This window comes from Protopterus annectens, chromosome 16.part0 (genome assembly GCF_019279795.1).
Source record: "Protopterus annectens isolate FY-2018-M chromosome 16.part0, PAN1.0, whole genome shotgun sequence".
Taxonomy (NCBI): domain Eukaryota; kingdom Metazoa; phylum Chordata; order Ceratodontiformes; family Protopteridae; genus Protopterus; species Protopterus annectens.
Window position 1 is genome coordinate 388,739,877 of NC_056750.1, and position 18,254 is coordinate 388,758,130.

Genomic DNA, 18,254 nt, shown 5'->3' on the forward strand with positions numbered 1-18,254 from the left:
CCCCATTTCTGAGAGAAAGATGGAGACAGCGGCTCTGAAGCATGAAGTGTAACATGGAGATGTGAGAGTAACATTCATGTACCAAAATTTCTGCAAGAGAAGTTTTTGTCCTAGTTAGAATAAACCTTATGTAGAGACTTTGTGGGTAACATTCTGGATTAGTGGCATAAAAGCTTGGGCACTAACTGCTCCCTACAGAACGTGGGTATGACCAGCAATCTAGATATTGGAGAAGCCAGTCAGGAAGGAATGACAGTCATCCACCAACACTGGCTCATTCACCCAAAGAAGAAGAGTAAGAGTGGACTCCTGTCTCAATAGCGTCAACTAGGGAAAAAGACCAAGAATGCAGCACTTACAACTAGTGATTCAGTGATGAGCAGGCCCACCATGGACTGTGCATGACTCCAGATGAAAACACTGTTGTAAGGAAGTACGTATGTACTTAAATAGAGGGAAATGCAGGAGCCATTGTTCTGCACTTAGCAAGCGAGGAGAAAATGAACATACAAAAATATAATCCCTGCTACCTGATGGAAATATTCCTCAAGTTATACTTTAGCTTCCTTGTGTCTTACGAAAAGACAGAACTATCGAATAGGACAAAAAGGGTTTAAAAGCTGGAAGAAGAAAGGAAAAAGTTATTAAAAAAAAGGCATTAAGTAAACGGATAACGGCTAAATATGATCGCCATGACCCCTTAGTCAACATCTACAGGCTGGGACAAACTTTCACACAAGTCAATTATACAAGGAGGATCACAACGTGTTCCCTAATTCCAATGGACAGAGTATTACCTCAAAAAGAACTACAGAGGGGGCCCGCAAAATGAGTTCCAGGAATAAAGGAGGTGACTGGCCTAGACAACTACATGGAACACAGGGACAAAGGCCCTGACTACGATGCTGGCAACACAAGTTAAAACTGCATGGCACCTATAGGAAATGGGGGAGAATGGGTGTGAGCAGCCACTACCAGCTTATCCATCTTGAGGGGTCGGGAGGGAGGCAGCACTGGTTCACCACATGGGAAGCAACTAGAAGGAGCACTACATGTTCTATCCTCTGGAGCTCAAGCCTAGCAAGCCCACGCTGCCATATGAAAGTTGTACTGCAAACCCAAGGAAATTCAATGTATGGATGTATACTTCACCTATTAGTAGAATGGAAGCACACACCGGGTTCAGAAAAACTACCACAGGGTAGGGGGTGCTCCAATAGGAAGAAGGTAGGCCACTCCACAGGGACAACAAACTTGACCCACTCCCTACCCCCAAGAGTGTGCGTCTTTCTTCAGGTGGTCCCCTTCTGTCAAAAAGAAATAGCTTTATGGCAGAAAATTTACTCTCATCAGTTGATGCAGAAGAAAGTGCAATGCTTCCTGAATAACTGTTTTCTGTATGATTAGTCCCTCTCACTGAGGTGATGCAGCTTGAAAACTTAAGATGGTACAAGGCAGCCCACAAAACTAGCTATGCACATATATGATGAAGTAAATGTGACTGCTGCTGTAATACTTACGTTTAGCTGCAGACAGCCAGGTCTGGTCAAAGGGCATTTGACAAAGTAGACAACTTGCCCACTACCTGCACAAAAGGGAGAGTTCAGTTGTATAAGAACTTACCGTAACTGTAGATGTCCTACTTATCACTGTTGCAGTATTCCCTACTACTGGGCTATCATACCAACAGTGGCGTACATCAAAAGTATATCCTATGACAGAGAGCGTGATGTACATAAGTGACAGACAAGTGCAAAACCATCAGAACTGAATTGCCCCAGAACAACAGGAATTGCAGGTGAGGCATAAAATGAACATGGTACTTTTCATCAAGAAAAAGGAAAAGGAAAAGAAGTCCTCTCAGCCACAGGAGAAAAAAAGAAAGCCTGGCAGAGGAAAAGAGGGATGGAGGGATGCAATACTACAACAATGATTACTTATGACATCTACTGTTATGGTAAATGTTTACACAACCAGAATATGGTAAGTTCTTACACAACTGAACTATGCCCTTCCTTAATCACTGTTGCAGCGTTCCTTACTACTGGGGCAGTACTACAACTACTGAAGAGAATGAGAGGAAGAAGGAAAGTACAGCTGTGTAAGTAAACTTACCATAACAGCAGATGTTCAGATTATCACTGATACAATAGGCTTAGCTACATGGGCTATAACCTGCCAAGAGTATAACAGAGCCAGCCAGCTTACAAAGCTTTAGGGCACCTTCCATGCACTTAAACTGTCAGGCAGCTTGAGCTGAGCTGACAAAGTTTGAGCACAAAGCTCTCCAGAGCTTTCCTGCCAACACAGAGAGGGAGGATGATCCTTGAAAGGACAATGTTAGAAACAAAAAATAAATGTCCACACCCTGACATGAAAAGCACACCAAAAAACAAGGGGGGTAGGCAGAGGGAGTGACTACTGCAGCAGTGATCATTTGAACATTCACTGTTACTGTAAGTTTACTTGCACAGATGTACTATGTTCATCTCACTGATCACTGCTGCAGTAGCCTTAGCTATATGGGTAAGATTACCCAAACTAACTAAAGTTTGGAGGTTGAAGAAGAGTCCAGATGCCACAGACGCACCAACTGAATAAAAACAACCCCAAGCAGCTGAAAAAAAAGATCTTCTCTATATTAATATATAATCATTAAGTGCTTTTATCCTGTAAGATGGACTTCATCAGACTAAACATTCATGCAAAGCTGCACTTTTATAGGGAATAAAGCCCTCCCGCACAAATGAGGATCCAAAAATACCACTGGTCAAGATCAAGATCATCAAAAATTAACTAAACATCAATTAAAAATCAACTGAAAAATCACACCATGAAAACAATCGTGTTAAAAAGTAAAAAGTACAATCCAACCACAACAATTTTAAAAAACAAAATTTGTCCTAAGTGCAACAGCTATACAAAATATCTTAAACATTGTGTCTTTAGTCAAAAAAAAAAAAAAAAAAATTAAGTCATACCTAAAAATAGAACATTAAATGTTAAAACCTTAAATGTCAGCTCCAGACCACACTATATTAGAACTCATTTGTGCGACTGTATAACTCAAATTACAAGTAAAACTTCACAAACCACTACGATTCCCTAAAAACATGATACTGAAACAATGGTACATAAATAAATATTTATTATTAATAAACGCATGAAATACATATCACTACTATGTAGACAGACGTACAATAGTTGATGTAATTTACTTGCAAAAACTTTTTTTATGAATAAAACTATGCTTTTAGCTGAAGTGCTGATAGAAACCATATCATTCAGACCCCAGCTATTTGTAGAACTGGTTTTAAGCTGCCACCTTAATTCCTTTAGTTCCAATAAGTCCTTCCAAGGGCCACCCTTCCCATCCAGAACTATGCTATCAACGATGTAAAACAAAGTTTAAACCTATCCAGTTTTTGACGAGACAACAAACCATGAATCTTCCCATTCAGATCACCAAGATTTGCAAAGAATATGTGTGCTGGTGGATCCATGACCCCAACGTTCCTCATGGCTGACACTTTGTTCCACCCTTGACAAGGGCACAGTGATCAGGGGTTCTTCCCAGCTGAAGTGTGAGGGGCACTACTTGAGAAAGACTGTTCAAGGCACATGGTCCCCCCTTTAGAGGCCAATCTGCACATCAATGTTCTAGAGATGTCAGCAGTCCTCCTACAGTTGCAGGCATTTCACAGTGCTCTTCCTCTGGGGATGACTGCTATACAGACAGACATGTCAGTAGTCTGGTACAGCAAAAAATTGGGGGGGGGGCCTTCTCCTATCCCTTGTTTTGAGAAACAATGAGTAGGTGGCAGAGGGCGATCTCTTCAAATCGCTTTCTAACAGCGATGTACATTCTGATGTAATAGTGGAAGGACTGAGTAGATCTATTCTCTTGGCTCACGAGTGGTCTCTCAATCCATCAGTGGCTATGCTGATATTTTGTCAGTCATGCTGTAATCTTTCTGTCTCTCCCCACAATACGAAACAGCAGCCCCCCCACTGATTCCCACAGAGGGGGAGCCGGAGACCCTCTGATCCATGACTGGCCCCTTTATCTCCTTTATGAGTTTTCACAAGTTTCTACAGAAACAGCGTCAAAAGAAGAGCATGGTAATCCTCATAGCCCCTTTTTGGCCTCAACAAATGTGGTTTCCCTACCTTTGGCCTCACTTAACATACCCTCCTTGGGTACTGGACCCCTCTCCAGATGATCTGTCTCACTCATCCAGACTAAAAATGTCCAAACACTTAAGCTCACCAAGTGGTTTCTCCACTTCCCATGATGGCTAGACAGTCCAGGCTTTCTTCTCAGGTTATACACATTCTTACTTCCTCCCAAAAGGAAACCACCAGGAAGATCTACAAGAGAAAATGGAAAAGGTTGTCTAGTTGAGCTCATGAGAGATATCTGGATCCTTTCTCCTCCCCTGTTCCAGCTGTCCTAGATTTTCTTGCTTCAAGGCATAGTTAGCTATTTCCAATTTTCATACTGGCAAAAAACATTCTTCACTAGCATCCCTCAAACTGTGCAAAGCTTTCCTCAAGGGTACTTTTCTTCTTAGACCACCTATTAAACATCCCACTCCACCACAACAACTTACTGTAGTTTTGCAAGCCTTGACAATCTCTCTTCAAATCAGCAGCTAAATTTAAAGTAGTTATCCTGGAAAACTATTTTTCTAATTGGTACTACATCAGCAAGATGAGTAGTTGAACTTCAGGCACTGTCTTTTCAGTCACCTTAGCTAATTTTTCATAAAGATGATTTCTCTTCACTCTAATCCCCTCATTTTCCCACAGGTAGTTACAGGTAATTTGTTTAATTTGTCCATTGACTTGCCTGCTTTCTTTCTGAAATTCTGTAACAAAGGGGAATATATGCTTCACTTAAAGGACATAAACAGACAGCTCAGGCTCTACCTCCACTGAACTACAGACCTGACAATTGCTTGTTTTCCTCTCTAAGGCAAAACTGGGTCACTCTGTGTCTAAAGTGACCTTAGCTAGATGACTCACTGATTGTATTGCTCATATCTACAAAGAAAAGGGTTAGACTTTACCAAAACTTCCAAGGGCTTTTCCACAGGATACGTTTCCACCTCTTCTGCTCTCTTAGCAAAAACTTCTATAGATGACAAGTGTGCGGCTGCCACTTGCTCTACTGTTCATACCTTTATAGCAATACATTTTTTCAAGGGATAGGGCAGTGCTTGGTTCTGCCATCCTCTGAATATCCTTCCATGAAGACCACCATGTGTTAAATGCAGCTGGGGACTCTGTCCCATTAGCTGAGGAACAGATGAAAAAGACATCAGATGCAAAAGTTGTGTGCTCACCATAACGATGCATCCGAGTCGTCTGTTTCTGTCCTTCCTCGACCAACCTCCCGCTAATCCCACTTCCATTTATAGGAGATTTATATGGTTCATACTATCATCTGAAAGCTATCCCTTTTGGTTTATTCCCCTTTTAACTCTAGACCCTCTACATTCTCGTCTCTGGTACATTAATACCCATCTCCTTTTTCCCTTTTTAAATATCATGTTTTTTCAGTTCTTTAAAGATCCAAGACTAAGGGGGGCAAACTCAATCTGAGGTAATACAGGGTTTGGAGGGGGATTACGGGTAAACAGAGGAGCCTGAATTATGGTTCCCAATCCTGAAAAGTGGTCAAACTCGACTTAGAGACCCATCAGTTGGGAAAGGATGAAAACAGACAACACAGATCCATCATTACAGTGAGTACATAACTTGTTTTTCTGCCCCCTCACTTTTTAAACAGGGATGTCTACCATATAAATCTCAGAGATTCCAAACCCTGACATATCTTTACTACTTCAACCAGGGCTACCTCCTGAACAAGAATTTGTGAAATTCCCCCAAGGCCCGTCCGAGATTACCCCTTCTTGTCCTCACTGAATGTCTGCTCAGCCCTACTGGATGTGTGAACAACCTGTCCCACATCAGCCTCCAATGGGGTCATGACAGCTGAGGCTGGCATCTGAACTGGATGGTCTGTGGTCTGTTTCGAAAACAAAAGACAGTTATGATAGGGACTGGCCATCAAAAGTCTCCAGTTTCAATTTCTTTGACAACTTTAAAGGCGGCTAGATTTCTGTTCAGGAAGATTTCAAAGTCATTGCTCCTTGAGCAAGAAGCTTAAGTCACTGATTTTCAAGACAGATCAATAGAAAGGAAATACAGCTCTCCAGGATCTTAGGGATGAAGGCCCAGCAAATAGAAAAAAAATGTTATATACTCACCATAACAATGCATCTGTGTTGTTGGCTTCTGTCCTTCCTCATCGACCTCAGGTCAGACTTCAGACGCTTTTTCCAGACTTAGGTTCCATAGATCAGGCTCCTCCCCTTTACCTATTCTCCTACAAGCCCCACATTACCTCAGACCGTGTTTGCCCTCAGACCTACAATATTAGGGCCTAATCATGTAGCATCACATACAAGGCCAAAAAACAATGACGAGAGTGATATAGAAACATGTTAATAGTCAGATCTGGAGCCAAGGAAGGGGGAGAAGATCATAAGGATATACCTCACAGACCACACCAGAAGAGAATATGGATATCTTCCATGACATGAAAGGGGGAATGGAAGGATGGAGGTTGAGGAAAGATGGAAATAGATAACACAGATGTATTGTTATGGTGAGTACATCACTTGTGTATCGGATGTTTTTTTCATCCATTCCTCAACTCATGGGGCAATGTCCCCACTGCTTGAACCCCCATGGTGGTCATCATGGAAGGATATTTCGGAGAATGGCAAAGCCAAACACTGCCTTGACCATGGAGAAAAGACTCAATTTGGAATGGCCAACAAATGTATGAGACTGGAAAAAGTGGCAGCTGCACAGATATCTACTGAAGCTCTAGATAAGAATGTGAAGAGGTGGAAATAGATCTTGTTGAATGTGCTCTAGGAAGCCTCAGCAGTCTCACTTCCTTTATCTTTGTAGATATAAGAAATACAATCAATGACCCATCTGGTTAAAGTTAATTTTGACATTGGCCTTTCCAATTTAGCCTTTGAAAATGAAATGAAAAAGCTGGTCAGACTTTCTGATGGACTTTACTCTGTGAAGACAGAATCTGAGTGGTCTACATATGCCCACGAATGAAGCATGTACTCCCTCCTTTGTTAGTGCAAATGGAAAGAAAACTGGCAAATTAACAGTTTGGTTAAGTATTGCTTCTGAAGCAACCATTGGCAAAAAAAAGAGGGTCCGTATCAGATCCGAGCCGGCAACTTTACTAGTATCTGCTTTGAGTTCCAAGCTCCTCCCCTTACCCATAATACACCTCCACTACCTTCCAACCCCCAGATCGAGTTTGCTGAACCTTATTCTGATAACTTGACCTGAAAACATACTTGTGACCTACAACTGCAGCCTGTAGGCTGTTCATACGCCAAGGTCCGGGGGAAGGAGGGAGGGACAGTTGATGACAAATGAAGTAGAACTACTCAGACGGAACGTTATGGTGAGTACATAACTTCTTTATCTGAAGTAGTTTACTTCATTTGGTCTTCAACCTGTGGGACAGAGTCCCCAGCTACTAATCTCCTGGGAGGCCCTCATGGAAGGATGCTCTCCTTCTGGAAGTCAAATTCAATTTGTAATGAAAAATAAATGTACGAGATGAGGACCAAGTACCTGCAGAACAAATATCATCCAAAGAGACTCTAGACAGAAAAGGCCGCAGACATAGCCATTGATCTAGTGGAATGAGCTCTAACCTGCCCCGGAGAAAACATGCCTCTGTCTTTATAGATCTGAAGGATGCATGAAAAAAATCCATCTAGCAATAGTGACCTTGGAGATAGGTTTGGGTTTACAGAAGGATACAAAACAGTTGATCAGATTTAAGGAAATGTTCTGTCCTGTGTAAATAGAATCATAACTGTCTATGAACATCCAACAGGTGGAGTTTGTATTCCATCTTGTTAGTAAAATTAGGAAAGAACACAGGCAAATTGATGGTCTGATTGATACTGACTGGTGATGCCACCTTAGGAAGAAAGGATGGATTGGTCCGAAGGGAAATCCTATCTTTGACAAAAATCATGTAGGGAACTTTGATGGAGAAGGCCTGTAGTGCTGAAACCCTTTTGGCAGAGGTAATAGCCACCAGAAAAGCTGTTTTCTAAGATAAGTATTTCAGATCTGCTGTAGTGGTAGGTTCAAAAGGTGGAGCAACCAAAGCTTGAAGAACCATAGTAAGGTCCCATGGGGGAACAGGATCCTTGACCGGGGAGTGCAGCAAAAAGGTGCCTTTAATAAAAGATTTACACAGTTTAGAGGAGGCTAGAGAGGCAGAATTCTCACCCAAGTGAACATGAGAAATGGCAGCCAAGTGAACCTTGACAGTAGAAGAACTAGTTCAGTGTTGAAAAACATATGCTAGAAAATCAAGACTGGTGGAAATAGGAGCTGTGAAGGGGTCTAAACTCCTTTGAGAGACCCAAAGGGAAAAACGTTTCCACTTGCTGCGATAAACCTTCCTGGTCGAAGACTTATGAGCAGCCACCAAAATAGACCTGAGGAGGATAATCCAGGAGTCCTAGCAATCAAGGGAACTGGAGCAGCCAAGCTGCGAGCTTCACACTGTCCAGATTCAGATAAGGAACCCCTGAAGAGTGTGAAATCAGATCCTGAATGGGATCCAAGTTCCAAGCCAGAGCCAGAAGTTGAGACCAAAGGAAGGGAACCATACCTGGTGAGGCCAAAACGGGGCAATGAGGATCACTTTGCTCCCCAGTCAACGAGCTTTCTGTAGAAACCTCGGGATAAGAGGTACTGGAAGGTAAGCATACAGAAGACCGGGAGGCCAAGCATGGACTAGGGTATCTCTGGGGGACTCCCCACGCCAGGGGTTCAGAGCAAAATCTCACTGCACTTCGCGTTGGAAGGAGATGCAAAGAGATTGCAGCAAGGCTGACCCCACTCGCGGAAGATCTGTTCTGCTACTGAAAGATTCAGAGACCACTCGTAAGGCATCAGAATAGTCCGACATAACCTGTCTACTAAGATGTTGGACTGTCACGGAATGTGCGTTGTGATGAGAAAACAACCGGTGGAGATCGCCCATTCCCACACTCTCATGGCCTCGCTTCAAAGGGGTAAGATCTGGTCCCTCCCTGTTTGCAGATATACCAGACCACTGACATGTTGTCTGACTTCAACTGCAATCATTCCTAGAGGACGAAAGGCATGAAGGGTCTGCTAGAAAAATATTGTGCCAATAAACGTTTTTTATCTGAGTTTTTTGGCTGTGGATTCTGTATTTCCTTCAGTAGAGGTTATCAGTGGAGTGCTGTTGTGTGGGGAGAGAGCGACATTTTCTGGCATTCTGTATCGCTGCAGCATTATTCATTTTGTGGACTGAACGTCTTTTGCAGACTAAGTTTTTCCAATTAAGAGTGATGTAATACTTTATTAACGTGAAGACGGACATTAAAGATCCTAAGTTGTATCTTCGTCAGTCCTGGGGGAGGGATATGTAAGAGGGCAAATTTCCAAGTAAGAGTTGATTTTTCGTAGCCCATTTTCTCAAGCTGGCCTCTTAATGCGCACCACAGCTTACATGAGTGTTTACAACTCCAAAATATGTGTAGGGCGCCTCCTGTCCGATTTTGGCAGAATTGACAATGAGAAGAGTTATGGTATATTTTGTTGATTATACTTGGGGTAAGATCAGCATTATTCAATAACATAAGCTGGGTGTACCTAAGTTTTCTAAGAGGGATGAAATTGGGGTCATTTTTGATGGCATTCGATATCTGGTCTTGAGTGATGTGGAAGACACGAATTTGAAGTTCACTTTGGCTACTAGTTTTGAAGGGGGCTCGAGTCAAAGTCTGTGACAACATGTAAAGATGCCAGGGGGGAGTGGGATCCTTAACATGATATCTAAGGAAAAATGCACCCTTAAAAGCTTTGCATAATTTGAGGGAGGCCAAGGAAGAGTGATGTTTTCCAATCTGAAAGTTTGAAATTGCCACTAGCTGCACCCTGATGGTGGAATAACTGGCTCCACTGTGAAAACTGAAGCAAGGAAATCCAAAACTGAGAATGGGGACTGAGAACGGATCCAAATGTCTTATGAGCCCAAATTGAAAAGCATTTCCATTTGCTCTTATATATGTCTTCCTGGTTGAAGTCTTCTAGGAAAAAAAAATGATATTGTGAAGTACCTGGGAAGAGAGCTTAGCTATCACTGGAAGAAGAAAAGCTATGTGGTGAGCTTGAAGGCTTGAATGTCTGGGTCAGGCAGGCTGGAATGTTGAGGCAGAAGATCTGGAACCTGGTTCAGGACCCAAGGCAGATGTATTAAGTGGGGCCAGAGGAAGGGGAACCACACTTGTTGAGGCAAGAATGGGGCAATGAGGATGACTTTGCTCTTTTCACAGGGATGCTTTTTGGGAGGAACTTTAGGATAAGGGGAATCATGATAAGGGGAATCATGCATGGAGCACAGCATCACTCAGTGACTCCCCCTCTGGAGGCACAAGGGCAAAGTACCTTGAAGTTGTGGGGAGAGGCAAAAAAGACTGCAGCATGGTTGGCATCAAAGATGAAACATCTGCTTTGCCACTGATAAATTGAAAGACCACTCGTCAACAGTAAAACAGACCTGCTTAGCTTGTATACTAAGATGTTGCACTTCCCTGGAATGTGCATGGCGATTAGAAAGCGGATGGAAGACACTGCCTACTGCCACACTCTCATTGCTTCACAACACAAGGGGTAAGAATGGGTTCTCCGCTGTTTGTTGATTACCAAACTACTGACATGTTGTTCAGGTGTACAGCAATCATCCCCAAAGGGAGACCATCCTGAAATGCCTGCAACTCTTGGAGGACTGTTCTCATCTCCAGAACACTAATGTGCAGACTGGCTTCTGTGGAAGACCACAGAGAAATTCATCTGTTTTTGCTTTAGTGACCACTGTACCACCAATGTCTACTGAAGTACTCATGTAAAACCTCACCTGTGGGCCAGTAGTAACTGAGAATGCCATGGATCTCAGGAGCTGTAAAATCAATCTGGTGGGGGAGTGCCACTGAAGAGAGAAATCTCAAGGCTTGATTATGTACAGGAGATGGTCTTGACTGCAGTAGTCTTACTATTTGGGAGACGGTGTCTAAGTGAGTGCCTATGACCTCCAGGACTTGTGTGGGGCAAAGTTGTGATTTGTTGTAATTGACCGTAATACCCAGAAAGGAACTGTGGTGGAACAAGTAATCTCTGGTGCAAATAAAAAAACTCTGGGATTTTTGGAACCACATCTTTTTTAACCCTTGCTGGTAACTGAATAAAAACCTTGGGGTGGGATGTAGAAAATCATATTAGTATGACAGCGTTTTCCCATCCTCTTCGCTTCTGGAGAAAGTTTCTTAAATTCAGTCCAAAAAGGGTCAATCTATCGAAGTGAGCACTGATTAAAGAAGTCTCAAAAGGCTCCGCAAAATCACAAAAAGGGCATCCAGCCATGCCTCAACAGTAATGCCTGAACCCACGGCTCTAGCAGTACCCTCTGTCACATGAGGGATCAGATGCATAGAGGCATTTGAGATGGATTGAAGGGTGGCCAGTTGAGAAGGCATGTTTTCTTGTCCTCTGCAGAAATGGACCCAGCAAGGGACTTGGAGAGTTCTTGAGTCAGTCAAGTCCTTCTGAAATCTATTATGTTGTGCCAAACAATTCAATGACCAACAGCAATTTGTTCCCTCATCTCTCCAAGGCCCTAGCCTCCCCTGTTAGGGTGTTGGACAGTTGAACTCTCCTCAGCGAGATCCATCTTACTGGCTGCCACCCCACCCCCTGCTCTAATGGGCATGTTTTGGTAGTGCTACAAAGTATTTGTTGGATTTCTTAGAGATGGGCTTTGCCACGTCTGGATCCTTCCATGCCTTATGGGAAATGAGATTGACCATTTCATCAGGCAGGGGAATCACCCAGGAGTAGCTGAACTGGTACCAAACGCCTTGAGGAACACAGATTCCTCCTGAGGAGCAGCTTCAGAAGACCAACCACCTTTCTGACTCAGAAATTAGAGAATCTATATGAATGAGATGTCCTCAAGGGGTTTGCGGACCACTGTAGGAGCAGCTAAAGGAATCTGGGATGGTCCAAAGCTCAAGGGTCTGATGGGAACCAGAGCCAGAACTCTCAACTGAATTTGGGTCCTGAGGAATTTCCTCATCATTCTGTCCACATCTGCTTCAGAGAGACTTCTGGTAGACCTGAATGCAGATGACGATGATGGAGGTTTAGAAGCCTTGTGCGGTGTCTCTTGAAGAAAAGATTAGTGTAGCATGGAAGCAATCGGTTCCAGTGAGGACCGAGGTTCCCATCGAGTAGGAGTTCTGGATGAAGAATGTGACTGATCTGATGGAGTAGTCTGATCTGAAGTCCTTTGGATCTCAGAGGCACAGCTGAGGAAGGAGTGGGGTCAGGAGATTGTTTCTTCTGCTCTTTGGAGTTATCTTCAAACTTTTCCACCTTGTACTCTCTTGTTTTTCCACAGGCTTTTCGGAGGATGGGGACATTCCGGAAGCAGATGCTGACACGGAAGGAAGATGACCCTTCAAAACCAGCATATTTCCATGCTCAACTAGAACCCTGTGGTTGAAAACAGAGCATATGACACAATCTATGTCCAAATGGCTGGCTCACAAGCAATAAACACACTCTGAATAGGCATTCAAACTGGAAATTTTGTGTCCACAAGAAATGCACTTTTTGATGCCAGAAGGTTGACTGGCTATGTCTAATCACCACCACAAAAAACACAACTTGGACATAGCAGCAAAGGCACAGATAAATTACACAAGAAGAAGAGTACAGTTGTGTACACTTACCATAAATGCAGATGTTCGAGTGTATTCACTGTTGCAGTCATCACATTTGAGTTATCTGCTTGCAGGTAGCCCTCAGTCGGCCTGATTATCAAAGTCTTGGGTCCTGTGTTGGTTGCTGTCTCATCTTCCATGACGTCAGGGGTATAAAGCATGCAGCCGACGCCATTACATCAGTTTTTCTTGCCCCCGATGTCAAGTGCCCCCATAATGGGAAGCAATTTTATACAAGGTTACACCTCCAACAAAAAAGCAAATACACCAAAACGCTTTAAGCATAGTAAACAAAAACAGAGGTATAGTCAATAGAAGTCAGGGGGCTGGAGGGAGGGTAACCAGGACTGCAACAGTGAGTACACTCTAACATCTACATTTATGTTAAGTGTACATAGCTGTACTATGTTCTTCATGTTTCACTGTTGCAGTCATCACATTTGGGTAGATTCTCAAAGCTAAAGATGGGAGGAGGAATGTAGACAGCATTAGGACCAGCTATAAGGCCCTGCAAGACTGCAGTGGCAAAGCCAGGTCTGGATTTAGAGAAAATAGGCAAATGGTAATGCTTGGTGAAGGTATGTACAGAACTCCAGGTAGCAGCTTCTAGGATGTCCCTGGTAGGGACACCTCTGTGAAATGCTGTAGAGGTAGATCCAGCCCTGGTTGAATATGGTCTTATCCCCTGTGGAGTAGGTTTTCCATGGTCTTTATAGCAGAAATGAATGCAATGGCCTATCCATTTAGAAATGGTTTGCTTTGAAATGGCCCTCCCCTCTGCCCCTGCAGCAAATGCAACCAGCAGCTGTTCAGATTTCCTGAGAGGTTTAGTCCTGTCCAAGAAAAATCAAAGTTGTCTGTGCACATCTAAAGAGTGCAGTATTCATTCCCCTTTGTTCTGTGGATTAGAAAAGAAGGTTGGCAAATGAATGGACTGATTAAGAGCCACACTGGATACCACTTAGGCATGAAGGAGGGATTGGTCGTGACGGACACCCTGTCCTCATGAAAGATGATGAAAGTCTCCTCTTCCATAAGGGTCTGTAATTCAGACACCTTTCTTGCTGAAGTGATGGCTAAAAGGAAGGCTGTTTTCCAAGAAAGGAATTTCAACAATGCATTTGCAGCTGGTTCAAAAGGAGGTAGAGTGAGTTTTTTCCAATACAAAGTTAAGGTACCAGGCTGAAGTAGGGGCTTTCCTGGGTGGTCTTACGTTTTTGGCCCCTCTGAGCAACTGCTTCATCAGTGGAGGAGAGAAGAGGGGTGGTTCTGTGTTGTAATGAGCTGAAATGGTTGAGGCATGAATTTTGATGGAGGAAAAGAAAAGGCCCTTGTGAAGCATCTCAGTTAAGTATTGAATAATCTGAGGTAAACTGGCCGCTGCTGTACCCATCCCGAGTTTGGTTCTAGGAACAGAATCTTTTCCATTTTTCAGCATAAGATTTTCTAGTACTAGGCCTCCTTGCCTCCAGAATGACATCCAACACGTGCTTACTGAGAGAGATGGTAACGGAGAGATCAGGCAATTAGCCAGGCTGCCAGGTTCAGGGTTTGAAGCTGAGGGTGCAGAATGTGGCCCTCCTGCTGGGACAGCAGGGCAGGGGTCTGAGGCAGGGGCCATGGTGCCAGCAGTGACACACTGCGCAAAAGGGGGTACCAGTGTTGGCGTGGCCAGTCTGGTGCAATCAGTATCGTCCTTGGTTTGTCCTGTTTAACCTTTAGTAGTACCTTGGAGAGGAGAGGAAGAGGTGGAGAGGCATAAACTGAAAGGTTTTTCCAGGTGAAGGACAGGGCATCCACTTTCCAAGCTTGTTTATGGGGAGTCCTTGTGCAGAATTTGTCCAATTGGTAGTTCTGGGGGGAGGCAAACATGTCTATCTCTGGGCTCCCCATTTGTTTCTCAACATGTTAAATATCTTTGGTTCCAGTTTCCACTCATGTGGATCCATGAGATTTCTGCTTAGTTTGTCTGCCAGTGTACTTAGCTTTCCTGACAGGAATTGAGCCTGTAGGTGCACTTGGTAGCTCAAGGCTGTGTTCCACAGAGCCATGGCTAGTCTGCAGAGGGGGTATGAGTGGGATCCCCCCTGCTTGTTTATGTACCACGTAACAGTGGTGTTGTCCATCTTTACCGTTAATTGTCCTGGAAGAATGTGGTCCTTGAAGGCTGTCAGAGCATTCTGTACAGCTAACATTTCTTTTTGATTGATACGCAGGTGCATTTGACTTGGGTTCCATTTGCCCTGAATGCACTTCACTGCCAAGTGAGCCCCCCATGCATAGTCTGATGCGTCTGTTAGGATTTGGGCGGCAGGGGGTACAGTGAATGGCAGTCCCTTGTTTTGCTGGCAGGCCTCTGCCCACCAAAGGAACTCTATCTGTAGGCAAGGTATGATAGGGATCATTGCTTCTAGATCCTGAGAATGTTGACACCATAGGCTTTTTAAATACCATTGTAGTTTCCTCATATGCAGTCTTGCATATGGAATTAGAAGAATACAGAAGGCCATGAACCCCAAGGCTTGCAGTATTTTCCTTGCAGATAGCTTGGTCTTTGTGGCCAGTAGTTTGAAGTAGGTTGTCAAATGAACGTGTTTCTCTGGCGTGAGGAAAGCCACCTGGGAAGTTGTGTTCAAGCTTGCTCCCAGGAATACAATTTGTTGGCAGGGTACAAGATGTGATTTCTTTTCGTTTATGGTGTACCCCAGAGAAGTTAGTAATTTTTGTACAAATGCCAGATGATTTCAATAGTATGTCCTGGCTTTCTGCCTGCATTAGACAATCATCCCGTATGGGTATATTTGAATATTTCTTTGCCTGCAAAATACAATGACTGGTGCTAGGCATTTTGTGAATACCCTGGGCACAGTAGATAAGCCAAAGCGCAGTGCAGAGAACTGATAGTGCATGTAGCCTGCTTTGAAATGTAGGTATCTTCTGCAAGATTCCCTGACTGGGATGTGCAGGTAGGCCTCCTTTAAATCCAGTGTTGCCAACCAGTTGTCTTTACCTAGCATACGAAGCAACTGGTGAAGAGTTAGCATCTTGAATTTTGGGATCACCAAAAATGTGTTTAGGATAGACAGGTCCAGGATAGGACGCCAGGAGTTGTCTTTTCTGGGTACCAGGAAGTCTTGAGTAGAAACCTTGTCCCCTTTCCTCTTCTGGGACAGTTAGAATAGCTCTGATACTTGAGAGAGAGAGAGAATCTGCTTTTGAGCCTCTGCCCACTGATTTGGGGGTAGATCTGGCCAACTGTTTGGGGTTGGTAAGGTGTGGAAGTGGAATCTGTATCCTTGGGAAACTATATTTAAAACCCATTTGTCCTGGATAATGAGTTCCCAATTTTTTGCATGCAGGGCAATCCTTCCCCCTAAAGGAGCAGTCAGTTGTGCAGGGCTTGGAAGTTACAAAGTTAAGTCATTGAGACAGTTTACCCATAGGAGGGAGTCTTACTACTCCCTGCTTTGGAAGTGGGAACCCCCCCAGTGCTTAATCCTGTGAGTACCTTGGGACTGAAGCCTGGGTGTTCTGCTGGTTCTGGATTTTGACTGAGAAGGCCTGGAAGAGGCAGGAAAAGACCAATTCCTCCATCTTTTTAAGCAATTCTTCTGCTTTGTTGCCAAACAGGCGGTCCAGGTTTAAGGGAGCATCCAGCAATTTAGCTTTAACATGATCTGGCAAAGATTGCTCCTTAAGCCAAGCATGCCTTCTAAGTACAGACCCAGAGACAGCAGCCCTGCAAGATGCCTCTAGTGAATCAAAACCACATTGCAAAGTATGCTTTCCAACTTGTTCAACAGAATGCATTAAATCCTGTAAATCTTTATTTTCAGCAGAGTCAGGAATCAACATCATTTTCTGTTTAAGCAATCCAATAATATGCTGCAGATACTTTAACATATGAAACTTGCAGTTTAAGGTCCTAATGGCCAAGGTTGCAGGAGTGTACACCTTCTTACCCCATCTATCCGGCGCCCTGGAGTCTCTATCAGAGGGGGTATGATTTTTGGCAGTAGTAGCCTTAATGCCCCTGGGTCCCTGTGAAATGGTCTCAGGATCCGCAGTAGGATTTTTGAAGAGGAACCTATGAGAGTCAGGAACCCTGTAATATCTATCAGGTTTTCTGGGAGCAAGAGGTAGAGAGTCAGGCGCCATGCTAGATTCTAAAAAGGCATCAACAATGTCCAGTACAGGGAGGATAGCTAAAGGCCTGGGTTGGGGCAGGAGTAAGAAATCCCTAAGCCTCTTTTTTTAGAGTCAGAGTAATCCTGGCTTTCCCAGCGAAAATGCTCCCTAAGAGTATGGAAGGTTTCACCAAAAGAGAAATTCTCTGGAGGGGAAGTAGAGGGAATAGAGTCTTCTGCATCAGAATCCTTATAGGTAGATAAGGGTAAATCCTGGTCATCAAAGGAAACAGAAATTTCAGAATCCTGATCAGAAGAATCATAAGCAAACTCAGTCCTAGGTCTCTTAGAGGGGAAAGGTTGGCTTCCCCTGATTAAGGTAATAAGGTCTTCAGCCATTCTTATCATTTGTTTTTTAGGCATAGAGGCCTGACCATGTGGTCTGGGTGTCGGTTTTCTAGGCATGGATAGAGTTTTAGGCTTTGAAGAAGATGGCATCGGTTTAATATGCAAGTCAGTAGGCTTGAATACACCCTCAGAAGCCGGTGCCTGCACAGCGGCTCCGGACCCACCCAAGGTAAACACATCCACAGGTTCCACAGTTGAAGCATCTTGCGGCATACCGGACTCCAAATGGGTCTCAGTAGAGGCCTCCGAATCTGAAGTAGTGGGTATCAGGGGCTGCAAAAGCGCCTAAGTACCGGCGTACTGGTGACTAGCTTAGGAGAAACGTCGTCGGCAGGTTTGGACCTATGCTGCCTGTCTGTCTTTATCTTTGCATTTTTTTCAGAATGTCGGTAGTCGGGTGGCTTACCGAAGCCATATCTGGGCAATTGAACCGAGTACCAAAGTATTTAGAAGCATAAATATACAGACGATGAATAGTTCATTGTTTAAATGAGGCACAAAACCAACAGCGAGGTACGTCGTGGTCAGGGCCTAGGCAAGGAATACAGTACGAATGAAAATCTTTATGAGGTGCTTGCTTTCCACAAGAAATACAATTATTGACTTTTACTGATATTGGTTTAGAGCAAGAAAAAGTTTCCCCAATGGGATACTTAGCTTAGTTTAAGACTTTGGTTCTGAAACTCGAAAACAAAAATTTCAGGAGTCGGCCGACCGGCACTTGCGAACTGCTTCTGCTTCGGGCACCGCATGGCAAGAAAGACTGATGTAATGGCGTCGGCTGCATGCTTTATACCCCTGACTACCTGATATCATGGAAGATGAGACAGCAACC

At 43.8% G+C, this 18,254-nt stretch overlaps 1 protein-coding gene across 3 annotated transcripts in view; it reads right to left on the reverse strand.

Annotated features, from left to right (window-relative positions):
* The window catches only part of FPGS (folylpolyglutamate synthase), a 1,649,361-nt gene that overhangs the window by 153,377 nt on the left and 1,477,730 nt on the right, over positions 1 to 18,254 (reverse strand). Inside the window, exon 15 of one of the 3 annotated variants that reach the window (XM_044058280.1) lies at positions 4,271 to 4,371. The exons of the other annotated variants lie outside the window; for them this stretch is intronic. Coding sequence (XP_043914215.1) covers positions 4,271 to 4,371 — 101 coding nt within the window. The remainder of the gene's footprint in view (positions 1 to 4,270; positions 4,372 to 18,254) is intronic. 3 annotated transcript variants of the gene reach the window in all.